Source organism: Mytilus californianus, unplaced genomic scaffold (assembly GCF_021869535.1).
Source record: "Mytilus californianus isolate M0D057914Y unplaced genomic scaffold, xbMytCali1.0.p SCAF_8, whole genome shotgun sequence".
NCBI lineage: Eukaryota > Metazoa > Mollusca > Bivalvia > Mytilida > Mytilidae > Mytilus > Mytilus californianus.
Window position 1 is genome coordinate 81182346 of NW_026262734.1, and position 19923 is coordinate 81202268.

The 19923-nt window shown below is 32.4% G+C and overlaps 1 protein-coding gene across 1 annotated transcript in view; it reads left to right on the forward strand.

Moving 5' to 3' along the window:
• LOC127712865 (ankyrin-3-like) overlaps positions 1–2780 on the forward strand; it is a 61176-nt gene extending 58396 nt beyond the window's left edge. Inside the window, exons 6-7 of the mRNA XM_052219470.1 lie at positions 1534–1857; positions 2755–2780. Of these exons, the coding sequence (XP_052075430.1) occupies positions 1534–1857; positions 2755–2780 (350 nt within the window). The remainder of the gene's footprint in view (positions 1–1533; positions 1858–2754) is intronic.
• The last annotated feature ends 17143 nt before the right edge of the window (positions 2781–19923 follow it).

Here is a 19923-nt window from a genome sequence, read left to right on the forward strand (position 1 = left end):
TGTTTCCGCTCTATATCTAGAGAACCGTTATAATTTCATAATTTATACTTGATATGTATATTAACCAACACCAGAGGGTGTGTCATAATGTTTGTACAACTTCCTTGGTTAAAGTTCAAGGTCAGCGGGGCCCACAGAGATGGCTACCATCTCAATAATGTCTAGTTCGTTCAGTGTATATATACTTGTTTTTGTGTACTGTCTTTTTGATCGACTTAAGCCATTGCAATTGATATTTTATTGTGTGTCTTTTTATGTTGTAATATTATACCACTGTTTCATGTTAGGGTGAAGGTTGGCGCCAGTTAAAACCCGCTGCATTTGTATGCACCTGTCCTAAGTCAGGAGCCTGTTGGTCAGTGGTTGTCGTTTGTTGGTGTGGTTCATAAGTGTTCCTCTTTCTCGTTTTTATATAAATTAGACCATTGGTTTTCCTGTTTGATTTGTTTTACACTAATCTTTTTGGGACCCTTTATAGCTTGCTGTTCGGTGTGAGCCAAGGCTCCGTGTTGAAGGCCGTACTTTGACCTATAATTGTTTACTTTTTACACATTGTGACTTGGATGGATAGTTGTCTCATTGGCACTCATACCGCATCTTCTTATTTATATTAATATATTCTTTATTTATAACCTTAGCCAGTTGACTATATGTTCGAAATAAAAATTCAGGTTATGAACAGTATGAAATATTGTAGTCGTCAAATGACTAGTGCGTATTTTTCTATATATAAATGCTGAAGATATACATTTGTATTTTCATGAATTTTCATTTAAATAATTGTGTATATATTATTGCATATCATAAGATAATGCTTTTACCGATAAGGAAAAAAATTCTGGTTTATTGATATGTGTAGTGTAATGAAAATAGCACACATTAATATTTTTATTGAAAGATTTAACTGTCAATTTACGTATTTTGTTGATAACAAGTATCATATCACTTATTTTATTAAGTTACATGTTTGGTTGTTGTCCTTTTTTTTTCTGAAAGAATTGAATGAAAGCTATCTTTAAATTTTATTTCTGAAATCTCTCATTGAATGTATGTTGGAATATTTGTATACTCTTACAGACTCTTACCTTGTTCTATTTTAAAATATCACTGGAATTTTGTACAGAATGATTGATATATGTTTTATATACAATTTTGTAGAATATGTGTAAATATATATATTTTTTTACGTTTTTAGTTCGCCTCAATGACGTTGAGGAAGCACTTTTAGGGTATCCTCCTCATTCATATCAAATCCATCTCGGTAACAACTACCGTATATCTGTATACCGGGGATTGTTTTTGCAATTTGATGACAAACTTGGCAGGTTATATTTAATTTAAAAGGGACTTTCCGTTTTGAATTTTCCTTGGAGTTCGGTATGTTTGTTATTTTCCTTTTCACTGAGTATAATTGTCGCAGAATGGGAAAAAACACGCGGAAAAATAACTGTATCGTATTGTTAAAGATGCTGATGTATATAGCAAGTCAGGAAGGATATGTTAGTGTTGTTAAAGAACTGTTACAACATTCAGTTGATGTCAATAAATGTTACAATAATGGTGCATCACCTCTGTTTATAGCAAGTGAGAATGGACATGTTAATATTGTTAAAGAACTGTTACAACATTCAGCTGATGTAAATCATTGTGACAATGATGATGCATCACCTCTGTATATCGCAAGTCACAATGGACATGTTAGTGTTGTTAAAGAATTGTTAAAATATTCACCTGATGTTAATCACTGTAACAATAATGGTGTATCACCTCTGTATATAGCAAGTGAGAATGGACATGTTGATGTTGTTATAGAATTGTTAAAATGTTCAGCTGATGTCAATCAATGTGACTTTAAAGGTAGAAGTCCTTTTAGTGTAGCACTGGAGCAAGGACACATAGAAATAGAATCATTGTTAAAAGGAAAAGGGGCAAATCAAAATTAATTTCAAAATGATCAATTTCTGTGAAGGATATTTTCTTATTGTTTGTACCCGTACAAATTTATACATAATAAATTCATTTAATATTCAAAACCCGCAAAACAGCTTAGATTAGTTTATCATATTTATAGTTTGAAGTATCGGCACTAGTCAAATACTTCTATTTATAACCTGTAGCTGTTGTTTGTTTGTTTGTTTTTTCTTTATTGTATTGTTAGGTTGCTGTCTTGTAGATATATTGACAAATCTCTTTAAAGCATATACATATCTCGTTTTGATAATGTTGTATGGCTATATATCATGTGGTTTATATATTAGAAAATTACCTGACTATTTGAATTATTTTGCTATGTGTATACTGTAGAGAAATGAGATTATTAGTACAAAGATGTATAATTTTGTGTCAATGTGTGTACATATATCAATTGGTAGATGAAAATATAGACTATTTTATAAAGTGACAGATATTCGTTAATCTGATTGTATTGTAAGGTGGCGAATACCATTTTTTGATAATATTTAGAACAACATTGCATATGTTTGATTTTATACTTTTAATGCCATGTAAAATTCGTAATAAAATTTTCAAACTAGTAAACTATCTGTAACCAACTATGTTAATAAGATAAGATTAAAAGCTCTTTAGATTTGTTTTCTTTTTGTTGTGTACCCAATATCGTTTTTCATTCAGCTTAGCCAGCTGATTAGGACTATATGTTAGTAAAAATTTGGAGTGTAAGAAAAATATCTTATTTCAGATTGCTCTCTATGTTATCTTTTTGACAATGTTGTGAATTGTTGTATACTTTTTAAGGTGGTATTAAAGTACAAAAGAATTAAGTTGTAAATTGATTATTGCAGATTTTCAAACATTGACTTATTTATTACTTGTAATTTTTGGTATGAATAGTATGTGTTTGTTGTATCAATCATGTTACTTGTATACACTAAACATGCTAAATAATGGTATTTTACATCCTAAATTTTACGGAAATATTGTACTTCAAGCGCGGAAATCACTATGTGATCCGTGTAAATTTATCGAACCTTTAAACAAACTTATTTGTAAAGGTTATCTTATTAATGTTGTAATAAGATCTTTGAATATTGTTTTCATTGGCACTAACATCGATTTTGTCATCAACAAATTAAAACACAACCAAATGTGTATTCTTTTCGAATGGTTTTTTGGGATGTATATATACACATTCACGTTTATTTTCTATTTAGAAATTGTTTTATCTATACATAACATCATACATATTTATTATAAGGTTAAATCCTTACTATCCTACTGCCTGTCGTTACTTTTCTTTTGGCATTGCACAAGTCATGTCTTCTTTGACTGTCCATGGCGTTTAAACACTAAATCCCTGCCTGGGATGTGTTTTAATTGGTTTTAGTCTCTGATGCATGATTTTTTATTATTAATTGTTTTTGGCTTTAAACTAGCTTTCAGTAACTGCGAGTACTCTCAAATCGTACTTTCGTGTTTATTTGACCTGTTGACACAATTTGTAATGCATTTCTGTTATTCAATGTTTACTTATTTTGTGTTATATCTCGTCTTACTATTTCTTTGTACCACCTTTGATAAGTATTTAGTATGACGGGGGAAAAAATTTTCACTTCTGTACTCGTACTACAAATTTATTTTGTAAAAAATGTTTCTGTACTCCTAACAACAAAATTATCATATTTAAATTTACCTGTTTACGTTACTTTATTTATCGCCATTTTGTTCTAGGTTAAAGTTGTCTTTTTGATAGTAAAATATCTTTTTTATTTATATTGTGTCATAGATCAAACTTATTAGGGCCCCGCCTAGTGGCGAGTCGCCCTATAGTGATCAGTCTGTCCGTCCGTCCGTCCGTAACAAATTGTTTCCGCTCTATATCTAGAGAACCGTTATAATTTCATAATTTATACTTGATATGTATATTAACCAACACCAGAGGGTGTGTCATAATGTTTGTACAACTTCCTTGGTTAAAGTTCAAGGTCAGCGGGGCCCACAGAGATGGCTACCATCTCAATAATGTCTAGTTCGTTCAGTGTATATATACTTGTTTTTGTGTACTGTCTTTTTGATCGACTTAAGCCATTGCAATTGATATTTTATTGTGTGTCTTTTTATGTTGTAATATTATACCACTGTTTCATGTTAGGGTGAAGGTTGGCGCCAGTTAAAACCCGCTGCATTTGTATGCACCTGTCCTAAGTCAGGAGCCTGTTGGTCAGTGGTTGTCGTTTGTTGGTGTGGTTCATAAGTGTTTCTCTTTCTCGTTTTTATATAAATTAGACCATTGGTTTTCCTGTTTGATTTGTTTTACACTAATCTTTTTGGGACCCTTTATAGCTTGCTGTTCGGTGTGAGCCAAGGCTCCGTGTTGAAGGCCGTACTTTGACCTATAATTGTTTACTTTTTACACATTGTGACTTGGATGGATAGTTGTCTCATTGGCACTCATACCGCATCTTCTTATTTATATTAATATATTCTTTATTTATAACCTTAGCCAGTTGACTATATGTTCGAAATAAAAATTCAGGTTATGAACAGTATGAAATATTGTAGTCGTCAAATGACTAGTGCGTATTTTTCTATATATAAATGCTGAAGATATACATTTGTATTTTCATGAATTTTCATTTAAATAATTGTGTATATATTATTGCATATCATAAGATAATGCTTTTACCGATAAGGAAAAAAATTCTGGTTTATTGATATGTGTAGTGTAATGAAAATAGCACACATTAATATTTTTATTGAAAGATTTAACTGTCAATTTACGTATTTTGTTGATAACAAGTATCATATCACTTATTTTATTAAGTTACATGTTTGGTTGTTGTCCTTTTTTTTTCTGAAAGAATTGAATGAAAGCTATCTTTAAATTTTATTTCTGAAATCTCTCATTGAATGTATGTTGGAATATTTGTATACTCTTACAGACTCTTACCTTGTTCTATTTTAAAATATCACTGGAATTTTGTACAGAATGATTGATATATGTTTGATATACAATTTTGTAGAATATGTGTAAATATATATATTTTTTTACGTTTTTAGTTCGCCTCAATGACGTTGAGGAAGCACTTTTAGGGTATCCTCCTCATTCATATCAAATCCATCTCGGTAACAACTACCGTATATCTGTATACCGGGGATTGTTTTTGCAATTTGATGACAAACTTGGCAGGTTATATTTAATTTAAAAGGGACTTTCCGTTTTGAATTTTCCTTGGAGTTCGGTATGTTTGTTATTTTCCTTTTCACTGAGTATAATTGTCGCAGAATGGGAAAAAACACGCGGAAAAATAACTGTATCGTATTGTTAAAGATGCTGATGGAGGTAAATCCGAAAAAGCGCCTCGGACGCATGAAATTTATAACGTGTAAGGTGACAGGTTATCGATTACTAGTACAAATAAATAGAAGTACTACAAACCAAAATACACATAATTCAGAGAACTTTCAAGGAAGTTCAACGTAAAATTTGTACAGTTGGATTTGATCATTACAGAAATACAAATATCCGTGTAAATGCGATTTACATTTATTTTATTTTTACATTATATGCAAACTGTTCGAGTCATGACACAAGTCAATAGACCGTTGCTATTTGACATTTCTTAACATGTCACTGTTTGCTGTGTTGTTAGAAGATGTGACACGTATGATTAGATACATTATTATACATGTACATACAAAGTAGGTCACATCTACATGCTTAAATTTACTTTTTCAAGTTTAGCATATGAGTTTATATACAAGTTACCATAAGTAATATGATCATTTCAAGCTAAAGATGATACATAATTGGGAAGTAGGTCACTATGACTGCAAAAGCCAGCATGGGTGGAAAAAAAGGTTGTATCCGACCTATATTTCATGAACAGGACTAGATCAGAGTGTAATTATGTTTGCAAATGTATAATGGTAAATTGTATTTCTTTTAATATCCATGTATAATCTAGTATTTAACTGTTACATGTTTTGCCCAAATATATATAATTATGGATCCGTGTTTTCTTTAACAAACTACATGTACCGATGACTTTTTATATGTCTTTTTGTTTATTGATGATTTCTTGCTGAGATGTGTATGCTTTAAAAATATAAAGTACCATGCCATTAAGTTGTATTTTTGACTGCAAAACTTACATGTGCAAACAACGTCTTCTCTAGAAAAAGTGTACTTTTTGTAACAAAGTATGTAGAGGATGAAATGAATTTGAGTTTAACAGAATTAAATCATTATACATCAAAATTTTAAAATATACACTATAACTCATGAATCCTTTTTAGAACTTGTGAATTCATGAAATACTCTGATTGTCATTATGATTTTCTTTTAAACATTAATCAAATAATAAATTGTACAATTCCAAATAGATAAATAGGCACATCATTAAATCTAGACTGACCAATAATGCTTATGTATAATATTAGCCTAATATATAGTTTTTCTTTGTGATTATCTGTAAGAAATTCGGTTAAAATGGTTTTATAATAAATTAAATTATGAACTTACACATGTATTATAGATCAACAGACGTTTAGTGTATTCTTATTTTTGTTATTGAGTATAGCCTACAAAATACGTGAGCGTTTTGATGATATACTATAACCAACAGATGATAAAAAAATAGATAAGTATTCTTTATCTCACAAGCAAGGACATTGCAATTAAATTATTCTATATTTATGTGTTTACATAAAAGTTTTTAATACCATAATTTTTTTAATTGAGAATTGCTTAAAAGTAGCTAAAAATATCTGAAATTTGATTTATTTTGTAAAATTCTGAGTAGTTATCAAACTAAAACAGAAAATTTACATTAAGTGCAAATTTCCTCACTGAAGAATTTTACTCTTGTTTTGGGAGTCTTTAAAAACAGATTAGCATATTAAAATATCCTAGACGTAAGATGGGGAATTGCATACACTGGAACGAAATTGCAGCCTTATGTAGCCAGTACTTTTCGTATTCATTTACATGCAACATATACTGTAGATACTATATAATATTTGAGTGTTTTATATTCACTTATACTTTCTAATAAATTCATATTCGTATGACTGGCTTTTATTTATTTTTTAGATGATTTAAAACCAAAAAGGGAGGTTTATTGTCGTTTTGTGGTGTTTATAGTTCAAGATTTTACCTTTGCTTCCCTGGTATTTGTGTAACATATATCTGTGTCATGTTTAACATAATAAGTACAGAATTTTAATGTATAAAAAAAATCTATAACAACTGAAACTTACAATCCACCTTTTCTCTGTTGGAGAAAACGTCCATTACACATACAACAGGAAGAATAGTTCAATTCATATAATTTGGTCCTGTAACAGTCAGACATTCATTTTATATAAGCATTACCTCTGTAATATTGCAAATAATTTTATACCGTTCAAAGTATGACATGTGTTAGAAATTCAATTCCTTTTGGCTGACTTCAATGTTAATGGCAATCAACTGTCCTGGGTTCAAAGGTCAAAGCCAAAATGACCTAATTTTACTGACTTTTCCATTATGCATCTGCATATTTAGTTTGACTTAGTTAAGTGAACCTTAGTTCATCAGAAAACAGCTATAACAAGAACATCAATGACTATCATAGGAGTCACGGTTAAAGTTCAAGGTCAAGGCATCATACACAAATAAGACACTGTTTTCCTATCGTAGAGATCATAGATCAAAATCAAGATTAGTATTATGCTTCTGTTTTGTAAGTCTCAGTGCTGCAGATCAATAGTTACCTGCATCCGTGCACACAGTTTCGTCAACCTAAGTCCTAACAAAAGTTCGTACGCTGGACACAAATCAATCAAGATTTGACTACAATGTATTATCGGTTTCAAAGGTCAAATTCAAGGCCAGAGTGACCCAACATTAAGAAATGGTACACCCCCAGCGAATGATGCAATTGCATAACCAAGTTTGTGTAATCTAAGTTTTATGGTACACAAATTACGAGCCGGACACGGATTAGACAAGAATCTACTTTAACATGGGTCAAATATAAAAGTCATGGTCAAAGTGACCTAACGTTGGTATATGATATCCCCCAGCCCATGATGCATATGAATTCCATGTTTGATTTAGACAGAAAGACAGACATCTGTTACTTTGTTTTGCTGTACAAACAATGTACATTCTACCATGAGATGAACATTTCATTGCATCCTTATTTTGTCAAAGTCCGGAATGTTTCCTATTGCCTCGTCAAAGACGAATTTCTCAGTATGAGAAATATAAGGATGCTATTCTTGCAGTTGTGGTGAAAGATAGATTAAAAAGATTCAAATTTCTAAATGTAACAACCGATTTATAATCTATATTTGGTAATGTTGTGAGTTGTGAGCTGTAGTTTCTACTGGCATAATTTCGTTTTTCTTGTCCTCATTTTCCTTGTCCAAGGACCACTTTAATACATATTATATTTGTATCAAGTGATTTTCAATTTCCTTGACCAATCATTTGATCATAAGATATTGTCATCAATTAGTGTTCTTTGTACGGTTTTCAAAAATCTTTTCCTCTGAAATGTCTTTGATTTGAACAAAATGTTTTTTAGTTAATAAATTATATTCGAAATTTGATTCTCAACACACGCGACCTCCCATTTCCATATCCATTGGTCATTCATCCGTTTTCATGTTTAGATCAGTTTCTCAGATGCTATAAGTAACATGACAGTTATACTTGACTTGTATACTGATTGCAATGTCATGAATGTGCGCATGTATGTCTGTCAGTGTGACCATGACTTCATTTTCATAGTTTTGCGACAAACATGAAGTTTCATGACAAGGTCAGTTTCTGAGATAATAACTGGCCAAGTATCTTCTATTTATAGAACAATTGTTATGTACACAAAGTTCCTCAAACCTTGACTCTATTTACATTGGACATTTTACAGATAGTATACGTACTGTGTTCACAAAATTGTCCATAACCAATAAGTGTAAGCTTAGTATATATGTTCCGTTTAACTTATATTCATAGTTCATTTGTCAATGATATCATGGATAAGGTCTTTTTCTCAGATATTATAAGTAATCGGCCAAATATGCAGGAGTAATTAAATTGATTAAATGGAAACACTTTTGTTTTGTGAATAAAACAAATGTATCCAAAACAATTGATTCGAAATTTTTGGTATTTGTTTAACGTATTTTTTGTTTAGCGTTGAATTTTGTGAAGTTGCTTTAAAATCTAGTTTAGCTACCTCCCCGTTGTGTTTAACATTTTGTCCAGAACATATTAAAGAGCTATGATTATTTTCCCCTGAATTTATTTCACACCAGGCTGATTTTCAATAAATCTACCAATCTTTGCTAAAAGTCACGGAATGACAGTAACATATCATGATTATACTTAAAGTAAGGTAATTTTTTACAAATGCAAATCAATTCAAATGAAGTTGATAAAGGATATCATTCAATGCAAATTTATACATAACCATAGAAAACTATGTCCAGATACAGATTCATCCGGAGAGGGAGGGGTTCGTGCCACGGCAGAGACGTCAGTTAGACATTGTAACATCTATGATTTCACGAATCGATGTGAAGAATTCGTTCGCTACTTACATAATACAATACTATGGCATATATAAAAATATATTGATAAAAAAAGTCAGAGTTTTCTGTGTAGTATTATTCATGGACTGTTGTTTGTCTCTTTTTTTGTTTGTCGTTTTATTCTTGTATTGCCATGGCTTCTTTTTTCTTCGACTTATGAGTTTTGCTTACCACTTTGGTACCTTTTTGACTCATTTTCACAAGTTTTAAGATATGTGCATCAGTTGTGATAATCAAAAGATGTCTTGATAAATTGATTGATTGTTGTTTCCATTGGCAAATATTTCATAAATATTTGATTTACAAAGTACAAATTAAACTAAAAGACAGACATGCAAATTGGATTGACACAGGAAAATTATGACTTGCGGTACGGGACAATGTTGACATGTTGGAAAGGGGTACATATTTGTCTGGTAGTTGGTCAACTACAGACTACTGAAAGAATTGTGAAAAGGGTTTTTATTTCACTTGCTGAGACCCTGATACTTTCCTTATACATGTTATACTAAGCATCGGATTCGTCAGCCTTATTTCGAAACGGCCCATATTGTGTTTAGTTGATTAAACGTTGCCGTGCATGCATATTTAAACATATCACCCAGCAAAAGGACGACGTTTTGGGGGATTCCAAAACAACTGTGACCTATTTCTATGAACTGACATACTCTTCAAATAAAATATGAAAAAAGTCAGAAAGGACTCATATACTTAAACCTGCCAAACATTAAAAAGTAAAATAGGAAAAATACCGAACTCCAAGGGGAATTCAAAACAAAAAGTCCTTTATAACATGGCAAAACCAAAAGCTCGAGTTTTATGAGGAAACTTTTACAAATAATGAGCGAGAAAAGAATAAACGAAAAGTTTGGCGTCGAAAAAGAACTTTGTAAATCAAATATAACACCATAATTAGAAATGAAGGAAACGCATTCGAAAATGTAAAAAGTAAAATAACAAAAATACCGAACTCCATTGGAAATTCAAAACGAAAAGTCCTGTATAAAATGGCAAAATCAAAAGGTCAAACCCATCAAACGAATGGAAAATAACTGTCATATTCCTGACTTGGTACAGGCATTTCCTTGTGTAGAAAATGGTCGATTAAACCTGGTTTTATATCTAGTTAAACATCTCACTGTTATAATAGTAGCATGAGTATCATAGAATTCCATTATATTGACAACAACGTGTGATCAAAACAAACAGACATAATAGCTAAAAATGTCAAAAAATTGAAGTACAGCAGTCAACATTGTAATATAATCTCAATCACAAACAAGACTTTTTTTTATTATAATGAAAGGAGGTAATGATCCCGCTATTTCCTTTGGGTTATGTTTATCGAATAGATGAAGGTATTTGTCTTAAGAATACTAGCACTTCATATCCCTTATTTCTTATATCATTTTTCTTAAATTTATCAACACACAAAAAGAAAAAAAAATCACACAAATGAAAAACCCGTACAGGTTCAGCTTTTAAAAACGATATTAAATTTGATAGGCCTAAACGTTTGATTTCTTTTTTTTTATGCCCCCGCAACTGAAAGTTTGGGGGCATATTGTTTTACCCCTGTCCGTCCGTTCATCCTTTCATCCGTTCTTCCGTCCGTCCATCTTTCCGTCCGTCCCATAATAGGTATATATAGCTATTCCACACAACTCCTCCTACAGTTTGAGTGTTAGGAAGTTTTCACTTTGCTGGCTGTTGTACATATATTGAAGGTGTGCATGTGGTCAGGGTTCTGATTCTATTGATATTTGCTCTTTAGGGAGATAGTTGAACTTTGCCATTTTTGGAATATATACTTGCATAAGAGATGTATAGGTATCCCAGAAAAATCCTCCTACATTTTGAATGATAGGAAGTTTTCACTTTGCTGGCTGTTTGTACATATATTGAAGGTGTGCATGTGGTCAGGGTTTTGATTTTTATTGATATTTGCTCTTTTGGGAGATAGCTGAACTTTGTCATTTTTGGAGTACCAGGTATATACTTGCATAAGAGATGCAGAACGTTTCAGGGTAACTGCTCCTACAGTGGACCATAGACCTATGTGCTCCTATGCTCATCTTTGTGTATTTTAAAATAACCCTTTGCACCTGCGGGGGCATCATTTGTGTCTCCCAGACACAATAATATCTTAAAGAAAGTCCTACATTGACTTTGTTATAATACAGTTACTTCAGAGTGGATTGCGGGGACATCACTTAGTCTAGTTTAGTATTCTTTTTGTCTTGGATAAAGCATGTTCAGTAATACTCTCACTATAAATGTTTTGTCTTTTATATTTACAATAGAAAGTTGTTATCTTGTTTTGACAGGTATCATTGAATATCAATTATTCGGTAAAATCGCGTTTGATCTATTGAATGTTCTTTTTTGCAGCATTTGACCAAATGGCTTATTGTAGCGCGATTGTTTTCTTCGTAAGTCAATTATCCATATTGCCTTATAATGTGGAAAAGCAGTGTCTCATAATTATTCAGCAAAAAAATAACCCCAATAATTCACTCCTTCTCCGTGATCGATTCTCCCACTCGCAAAGTAAGGGGCCAATCTAATGTTTAGCAGGACCGATTTTAACAGTGGTCGAAAATAAATTCATCATAAATACCAGGCTTAAAATTTTGTGAGCTAGACGCTCGTTTCGTCTAAAAAAGACTCATCAGGGACCTTGGATTCATAAAAGTTTAAAAGGTCAAATAAAGTACAAAGTTGGAGAGTACTGATGACCCAAAATTCCGAAAGGTTTTGCCAAATACAGCTAAATTAATATATTCATGGGGTACAAAATCCTTAATATTTTGAAAAATTCAAAGTTTTGTAAACAGTTAATTATAAATAATTATGAGCATATCAATGAAAATTCATGTCAACACATACTTGGTGACTACTAGGCTGGTAATACCCTCGGGGAAGAAACATCCGCCGGCAGTAGCTTCGACTTAGTGGTTGTAAATTAACGCATTATAGATACTAGGCTTGAACGGCGCAAGTAATGCTTAAATAATCAATAGGTGCTACTAATTTGTAAGAGACCAATTCATCAACTATCTATTCACAAATGAAAATGCTTAAGAACTTTTAAAAAAATGTCAATAAAATGTGTCTGTTTTGTAAATTTTAAAATAGTTTCTAGTAATCCTTCAAATTATATCTTCGCATAAATTTTAGTGAAAGAAAATGCCGAAACCCTAAATAAAATTTTCTTATTTTGTGCATATCGGGTGGAATATATGGTTGCAACATGTCACATTAGTCACCGTTGAACAATGTAGAAAACCATGTTTTAATCTGCAGATGCTAAACGATTACACGACTAAACGCCTGGTATTTCTTAATCATAAGAAATGCAATGGACAAAGTATAATTTGCAATTGTCACTACACATAGGCAGACATATCTCAATATAAATATCACAGTGATCGGATGCTAAATATAGAATAGCATCCTGCCATGATTCTTATGAGATGAGATGAGAAGATAATCATTCATGTACACTTAAACATACTTCGTGTTTGTGATTAGTCGTCATTGTTAAATACCTACAATAATTTGTCAATTTAATCGACAAAATGTGATTATTCATATTGAATATAAATATTGAGTGCATTTTGAGCCTTATTTTGTTCTCATAAATATATACATATATATATATACATAGAGAACGTCTAGATAATAGCAATCACTCTTACGAGGGCGTTGGATCGTTATTGATAACAATACTGTACATTGTAAATAAATAAAATAAACGTCTAAAAAGTGTACAAATACACCAAAAACAATGATAAAAAATATGGAAAACAACAAAACAAACAATAAATATATCGGGTGGCACATATCCACATCAGTATGAGATGCCTGGTGTGGAATGGCGTCACTAGCTATGCTGATTTTCAAAAATCTTTACCAATATTTGGGGATGAAGTCCCCAATAACAGTAAGAAAATCAATACTTTTATATACATGATAACCGAAAAGAATATGGACAACAACACAATAAAAATAAAATTATGTATCCTTTTGATGTTATGTTTTAATTTATGGTAGACTTTGCTTTAATGTAAAATTTTGTTTTGCATTTGACATTTAACAAAAAAAAAAAACAAGAAGATTCAAAATTGTATGAAGTCATATAATACTTGTCAATCGGTGATCGTCATGATTGATGATCATTTTAAAACTTGTCGGTTATGATACAGATCCGCTACTTAACCACTCGAAAGATGGCCGATGCTTAGCAACACGTCTTCTTGTATTAAAATAACAGTTTTCTGTCTATTTTACCATTCAAATGTACAATTGTTTTTTTTCAATTCAGATTTTACAAGTAATTGGCCACTTAGTACTGCTATTAAACTTAAGGGATTGCCATGAACATTTTCTCATTCTCTTACAAAATCGTCTGCACGTTCGTTAGCAGACGATTAACGGCGCGCTGACACCCCTTGAAATTTCAAGACAAACAGACCTGAATATATTATTTACAACGTACTTCCTGTAAGTGAATTGAATCAATAGTTGACACTATACTTATCTTTTATTTGAAGAATGAAACCAAGGTCAAGTTAGAACATTACCAGTTCCAGTGATCATTCATATTCTTATATGAGTGATGCAACATTCAATGGTCATATAAAACACAATAATTTAGATCATTATTATTGCAAAACTGATGATGTTTCAAGATAATTCATTCACACTCACAGTAAATTTATAAATATAGATCATTATTATTGCAAAACTGATGATATTTCAAGAGAATCAATCTACCATGAGAGTGGTAGTATGGATATTTCATATTTAGTTCCCTATTTATCTTTTGCTGATGTTGTAAAATCTGTCCCGAAGACAGCCACTGACAAGATTGAAATTATATCAGTTGTAATGGCCTGACCATTAAGTATAACCACGATTGGGCTCAAGCAATAAGACTATCAGGTGCTCACAATTTATTCTCAAACCAATCTAACAAATGGTAAAAAGCTGAAAATACAAAATAAAATACAATTTTACAATGTGTTCAATCAATTTTATAATGTATGAATGTCAAGTGTAGACAATAGCAAGGTCCATAGAACGCGAAATAAGGCTACAGTTATTAAAGGTGAAGTTTCCAGTATGTCACGTATAAAGAGTTCAATTATGTGAAGAACGATTTGAAGGCATCAAATACAAAGTTATAAATGTAACTCACTCTGTGGTTAGCCACGAATTGTGTCCTAGATGACGTTTGTACTTCTCCAGTTCTGGAATGACCTTGCAATATTCAGTTCGAGATACGTGTAAGAAAGGGAAAGGAAACGATGATACGCTGTTTAAAGTTCTTACAAGCTCTTATAAGGTTAAAGATGAATAATCCTCCTAAACTGGAACACATAAACAGATTAAGAATATAATCAAACGAACTATATAAATTGAGGAAAGGCGTAACAGAATACTCCCCGTCGGATGTCTATCTGATATCACTATTCCATAAATTAATCGCATATGAATATAAGATAAATAAATAAATCCCAACATAAACTGAATATGTACAGGTGAAATGTCCACTATTGGTCGTGTGAGAAATATCAGGTCCCAGCTTACGACTTTTCACTATAATGTTTCCTAAATAAATTCATTCCACGTGAAACTGGGTTTGGCACAGTTTCGTGTCCTCTAGAAGAAGGATATCTCGGATGAGATTGTTGTGTTCTGTAGAATGTTCCATTACTGCTGTATCGATAATAGGAACTGTTTTCTCCAACGTTGTAAGACGGCGATATCCTCCGGTAAGTATGACGGGAGTTAGTACTTGGTCCTCGTCCGATTTGGCGAAATGTCACATCTTTGTGATTCTCAGACGAAATTAATCGTCTCGTCCTAACGTTCCATCCTGCGGATCTAGTCGCTCAATCTGTAAAGTGGCGTCCTCGATGTTTGATTTTGTCGTTTTAATGTCCAACAAAAGGTGTTACTTTGTGATGATGTCCAGATAAGACCACCGGTTCCTTTTCACTTATATTCAAGTCAGACTTGACGATACTGCTTCATACTCGGAGTAGAAGTTGATTGTTCAAAGGCAGATTGAGATTGGCAATCGGTCCTTCTTTCGGAAAAAGTTTGTGAATGCGACTGATTTCCTCTCCGTGAACTTACCCAGTGGGCACTCGACGTTGTAACAACGTTGAAATTTGGTTGAAATTTGGTCGTGACGTTGATCGACCTAAATTCAACGTTGACCTAACGTCATGGTATTCAACGTTGACTTTACAACGTTGTTTCAATGTTGAATTTACGTCGTTAAAATCAACGTTTAAACAACAACGTTGATTCAACGTTGGGTTAACGGCAGCCAATCGCGACAGAAAAATCTCATTGTCAAAATTGAAGGGTATAGATATATTTGATGAGCAGATCGGACAAGAAGCAGTGCTGCAGTATTATAAACGATTGGATAATAAGTGGCTAATCCAGAACTTTTTATAATACTTATAAGGGGGTCCACTGACTGCCATAAGCGTGAGGGGGCTTCCTCCTGTCATGCTTCCATGATCGCTATATAATCAATCACTTTTTTTCCACGAAAAAGGGGGTAGACCGGATTGCATTGTTTATGCATGGAAAGGAGTTTTGGGCAAGAACAAGTGGTCAGGAGACATCACCAATAACAAAACGGCTTTTTCAAATTAATTTTTGTTGTGTTTTTTTTTTTTAAGTATCTTTAAAAAAAACCAATTCTAACCAATTATTAAGTAATTTGGGTTTGATGATTCTCTATATTTTTGGAGATCTCAAAACCTGTTCATGCTATCTTAATTATATGTATATCTGTATAAATATGATATATTCTTAGTTTATATTTTAAAATCAAATCGATTTGTTTAGTTGCTTTCTTTCATTTAAATAAATAGGAGAACTTTTTTGGTATATTTATTTTAATTATTTTTACCGATTGATATTTAATATATAAACTTAAAATATCATCGATGTACAATGTAATCATAATAATTGAGAAGTTTTTAAATTTTCGCGGTTTTTCAAGTTGAGTTCCGAATATTTCCTTTCGGATGCGCACGCAAGCACGCGCACCTCTTTTCAACATCCGTTCAGAACATTTTGAAAATCATCCTCGAGAAATTACCGCACCAGACTGATGAACAAATAGTGAACAACTGCGTCTAAGGAATATAAAGACGAGAGAAGACTTTTCTGTATAAACCTCTTGATATTAGCGTAAGTATATTTTACAGTTAAATTAACGAAGAATCATGATATATACAAACACATTTAAATGATCAAATTAGTTATCTGCATGTTTACGTTCACAGAAATTAGGACATCACTTTGGGCAATAGATTTCATCATAAATCAGTTCACTCGAAATATAACTCCCTATTTTAAAGATCAGTCTGTACCTTTCATTTTTTATACCTATACCAAACCAATTGCAGCTAAAATTTTCAATTACAAACACTTGTTGCAGAATATCAATAGTGACAACGTCAAGTCTAAACCTCCTGATTGCACTTGTTCTAGTTCCCCATACATATATAATTCGGCTGGCCACGTTAACGTTATTACTGGTGACCTAAGCATTGTCAATAACACTTCCCTGCGAAACGTCTTATCCGAAGGGCTGAAATATCGTGAGCCGAAATCCATCAATTGGAAACACAACTTTAAAATACTGATGGATTCAGTCGAGGATTATGCCAGGCAATTGATTAAACGCGAGAAAGAAACGTAGATACTCTTTCCGGAAGGATTAAGGCTGTGAGGTCGTTGATACAAATCAGTAATAAAAATCTGAATGGGTCTATGAATACCTATATTACATCAATCTTTAAAGACCCAAATGTTGCAAAACACCTGTCTTTCATCCATGACAAATATGTTTGTGTCCCCGCAGATAAAGCCCCAAACAACCACATTTTATTGTGTTATTCACATAACAAAAACTTCTTGATAAATGAATTAGGTATTGACAATTCACTTTGAAACTCAAATAGTAAAATAACAAAAATACCGAACTCCAAGGGAAATTCAAAACGGAAAGTCCTTTATAAAATGGCAAAATCAAAAGCTCAAACACATCTAACGAATGGAAAACAACTGTCATATTCCTGACTTGGTACATGCATTTCCTTATATAGAAAATGGTGGATTAAACCTGGTTTTACCGCTAGCTGAACCCCTCACTTGTATGACAGTCGCATTGAATTCCCTTATATTGACAATAATGTGTGAGCAAAACAAACAGACATAATAGGTAAAAACGTCAAAAATTGGGGTACAGCAGTCAACATTATAATCTTAATCATTATAAAAACAAATAACTGTTTCAACAAAGAAACATAAAATGGAATATACACAAAGTACATAAGCAAAAATGAAAGACAAGAGTTCAAAATTGACCATAGCACAATAAAACAATGGCGGGATGTATAAGTACAGAGTCATGTCATAAGTATATATATAATCAAAAATGGACTAAACAGTAAAGGTTAAAAATATACAAGGACAAACAAAGGGAAATTTAACACGTAACTAAGATGAGAAACAACGTCAGTGCCTAGAATCCATAAATCAAGCCCATAATGTATTATTTGTGAAGTTTATACGGAATATTTATCAACAAGGTCTTGGTATCTTCCAATGAACTTTTTAAGAAACAGGACGACACGTTCTTTGACATAACCTTGGCTCATCAACTTTCTACTCAGACACTGGTGACGTTTTATAAAGTCTGAGTAGCAGACTCTTGAATACCCAATGAGTTGGGAAATGTATATCCCATACACAGGTGAAGTTGGTATATTGCTGCTAAGATGGTGGAAAATCTATAATTTCAAAATTAAAATCGTCTCGTTTGTCATAGATTCTTGTATTGAGATGACCGCTTATGTCAAATTCGAGGTACAAGTCTAAAAATGAGGCGGAGGAAGCCGTATCTGTTGTTTCTTTAATTTCTAGTTCTAGAGGATATATTAATGGAACCCAATCTGAAAAGTTTGGATTGTTAATGGAAAGAACATCATCAATATAAATGAATGTAAAATTGAATGATCGGGCTTCTTCTTGTTTTTAACAAGTGTCTGAAGGAACTCCGACTCATATGAAAATAAGAAGGGGTCGGCAAGAAGAGGCGCACAGTTCGTTTCCATAGGAATGCCGACAACTTGCTAAAAAGGTCTACCTCCAAATGTAACAAATATGTTGTCAATGAGAAACTCCAGCATACTGATCACTTGTCCCTCTGTGTAGCATGTTTTACCTTTTTGTTCACTATTAACAAAATATGCCGTATGGTATCCCAAAGCAATAAATTTATAGCGTATGCTGCCATTTTTATATTGAAAAGCATTGTGGATTAATTCTTTTATACGATTTTCCAATTTTACAGGGGGAATGGTGGTATACAGGGTTGAAAAATCAAAAGTTTTGATAGAATTATTTTCAAAGAACGATCGAGATTTAAAATTATCAAGAAGTTCTTTAGAGTTTTTTAAAAAACAAATATGGTTAATACCACTACGTGAGTAAACAGTATTTCTGAAGAGCCTCTTTCACTGCGACCCGAATTTTTGTCAATCTAATGGACAATTCCTTTGTAGAACATGCAGATGAGCCCGCAATGTACCGTTGTTTGTACGGAATTTTGTAAAGCTTAGGTATCCAAAACAAACAAGGTAAGTCCTCAGATTTGCTGCTCAATGTAATGTTCATTGAAGCCATGAAGGACTTGTGATTCGCCAAAATCTCATCCTTTGTCAAATAATATGTTTTTGTATGTGGGATTACCTGAGTGCTCATTAATTCTTAATTCATTTACAAGACACTCATAGTAGTACGAAACATAATACCCCCACGACACTTACCAAGGAGGAAATCCTGGATTCTCATAGGTCTGTTCTATGATCCTTTGGAATTTCAACCAATGATGAAGAACTAGATCTTCCTTCTCTGTATTAGATACCTAAACTACATCAGTGTCCTAACAAACAACGTTATATCGCTGGGTCTTCCAAGTGCTCCATGAAACCTATTTCTAAATTATTAACAGCAATTTTATCAGCAATCAAAGCCGAACTTCAAAGTTATCGTGAAACTACCTATTTTAGAGGTGGCGTGAATCAGATGTGGGTACTAAAAACTTCCAAAGATCTTTAATAGTACATACAACCCAAGACTCTTTCATCTTGCAATAGTATTAAAACATTTGACTTTTCTACACTTAACACAAGTAATCCCTATTCCAAACTAAAAGACAAATTAAAATAGTTGGTTCTGCTTTGTTTCATAAAAAAAAAAGGCCATCGTAGATACAAATATCTTGTCTTATGGAGGGATAAATTGTACATTGTAAAAAAAATACTCTGATTTAAACAAAAA